General features: G+C 36.2%; 1 protein-coding gene across 1 annotated transcript; it reads right to left on the bottom strand.

The window, feature by feature from the left end:
• Window positions 1-275: 275 nt before the first annotated feature.
• On the bottom strand, window positions 276-1,013 carry LOC115229539 (polyubiquitin 11). The gene has a single exon (XM_029799871.1). The coding sequence runs from the start codon at window positions 1,011-1,013 to the stop codon at window positions 321-323; it is 693 nt and encodes a 230-aa protein (XP_029655731.1). The 3' UTR covers window positions 276-320.
• Between the last annotated feature and the right edge of the window lie 1,120 nt (window positions 1,014-2,133).

Below are 2,133 nucleotides of genomic sequence, written 5' to 3'. Positions count from 1 at the left end.
ACTGAAGGAGCAGTAATCAAAATAAACAGAAATCAAACAGTTTTGTATAGTTTAAGCAACTGTCGAAATTATTAATCACATTGCAATTATAAAATATGCCATAATCTGCATAACTTCCTGGATAAAATGGAGGATATTCATTTACATGGATTACGTAAATGAAAGTATTACTTTTCGTACATGTCCTAACTAAATGATATAACCAATTGAATGAATCGATTAAAAAACACAATTTGCTGACTAAGCGAATCAATAAAACTGCGCACAAGCAATTAACCATGTATTAGTAAAGAAACCAGGAAAGAAGGTTAGAGATATAACTATTGAGAACCCCCACGGAGTCTCAAAACCAGATGAAGGGTAGACTCCTTCTGAATGTTGTAGTCAGATAAGGTCCGCCCATCTTCCAGCTGTTTCCCAGCAAAAATAAGCCTCTGTTGATCTGGAGGAATCCCCTCTTTATCCTGTATCTTGGCTTTAACGTTGTCGATCGAGTCAGTGGATTCTACTTCGAGGGTGATTGTCTTGCCAGTGAGAGTCTTTACGAATATTTGCATTCCTCCCCGTAGCCTCAATACCAAGTGGAGAGTTGACTCCTTCTGGATGTTGTAGTCAGATAGAGTTCTTCCATCCTCAAGCTGTTTCCCAGCAAAGATGAGCCTCTGTTGGTCAGGAGGGATCCCTTCTTTGTCCTGTATCTTGGCTTTGACGTTGTCGATCGAGTCAGTGGCCTCAACGTCGAGAGTAATGGTTTTTCCAGTGAGTGTCTTTACGAATATTTGCATTCCTCCACGTAGCCTCAAAACCAAGTGCAGAGTTGATTCCTTCTGGATGTTGTAGTCAGATAGAGTTCTTCCATCCTCAAGCTGTTTCCCAGCAAAGATGAGCCTCTGTTGGTCAGGAGGGATCCCTTCTTTGTCCTGTATCTTGGCTTTGACGTTGTCGATCGAGTCAGTGGACTCAACGTCGAGAGTAATGGTTTTTCCAGTAAGTGTCTTGACAAATATCTGCATACCAACTGAATGTTCGAACAATCTAGAATGTGATGACCTATTTAAATAGGTTAGCCAAAAACAAAATCTTCAAACTAATTAAATATAAATTTTATATAGTTTAGATAATAATCTGTTAAAAAAGAGAGTCTACCAATATGACATTTAATCTTTTGAGAGAATATAATTATTGGAAGTTATAAATTGCTTTTATAAAAATGAACAAACAATTTAATAAACTAATTATTACGATGTTACTCGCTTATTATCCGCTGAAGATTAGTTTCCTTAAAGAAGAGGAAGTAACCAACCTTACTCCTATATCCTCTGCCTTCAAATCAGTTACGGCTCTTGGTCTCCTACTTTCGATATTGTCTTCATGCGAACAATTTGCTTCAATTATGAAGTTACTGGCTGAATTTGTCTCTTTATCAGTGATTCCGTCCCTTTGTTCAACCACCATACTCTCCAGTGTTTTTTCCAACGACTGACTGTATATAGATCTAAGTTTAGTTCTCGAAAAATTTGGAAACGACCCCGTCTAATGTCATAGCAAGTGGAATTATTTTGACTTGAGCGTCGTAGGAGCTGAACAACTCCACAGCCAAAAGATTGTATTTTTAGTATTTATCAACTTTGGTTGCTTCAATTTATTCTTTCAATTTTTTGAATTAGCTGATTCCATACTTCCTACAAAAATGCAAAATGTAATATCACTACTTTTTTTATGTCTTTAAGCATTTCCCATACTTAGATGCTAAATGATATACGGTTTTTTTGATTCTCATATAATGGTTATAGAATGGGGCTATGCAGCAAGTCCATTTTTTAAATAAAGAAGTTTTAGACTCCGTTGCAGTCATTTTTCTTTCAGACAAGGGCCCAAATGATGATGTTCAAAAAAAAGTCTTCACTAAAGTCGGGTGTCGTACTCTCTCAATTAATTGCTTGTTTCATTACATTACTATCGAATACTGAGTTTCTGGCTTTTCCATTCCAAACGTTTTTCAAAAAATTTATGCATTCGTAGTCCTCAAAGTTTAATTTAGCAACACTATTTTCACATATTGCGAAACCTTCTGCGGTTAACCTCAAAGCATTTGTTATCTTTTAGAAAATCACTCCTCAAGTTATAAACAAA

The sequence above is a fragment of the Octopus sinensis genome, unplaced genomic scaffold (assembly GCF_006345805.1).
Source record: "Octopus sinensis unplaced genomic scaffold, ASM634580v1 Contig12956, whole genome shotgun sequence".
NCBI classification, from domain to species: domain Eukaryota; kingdom Metazoa; phylum Mollusca; class Cephalopoda; order Octopoda; family Octopodidae; genus Octopus; species Octopus sinensis.
Note: the sequence above shows the minus strand (reverse complement) of the source record. Positions and strands in the feature narration are given on the sequence as shown.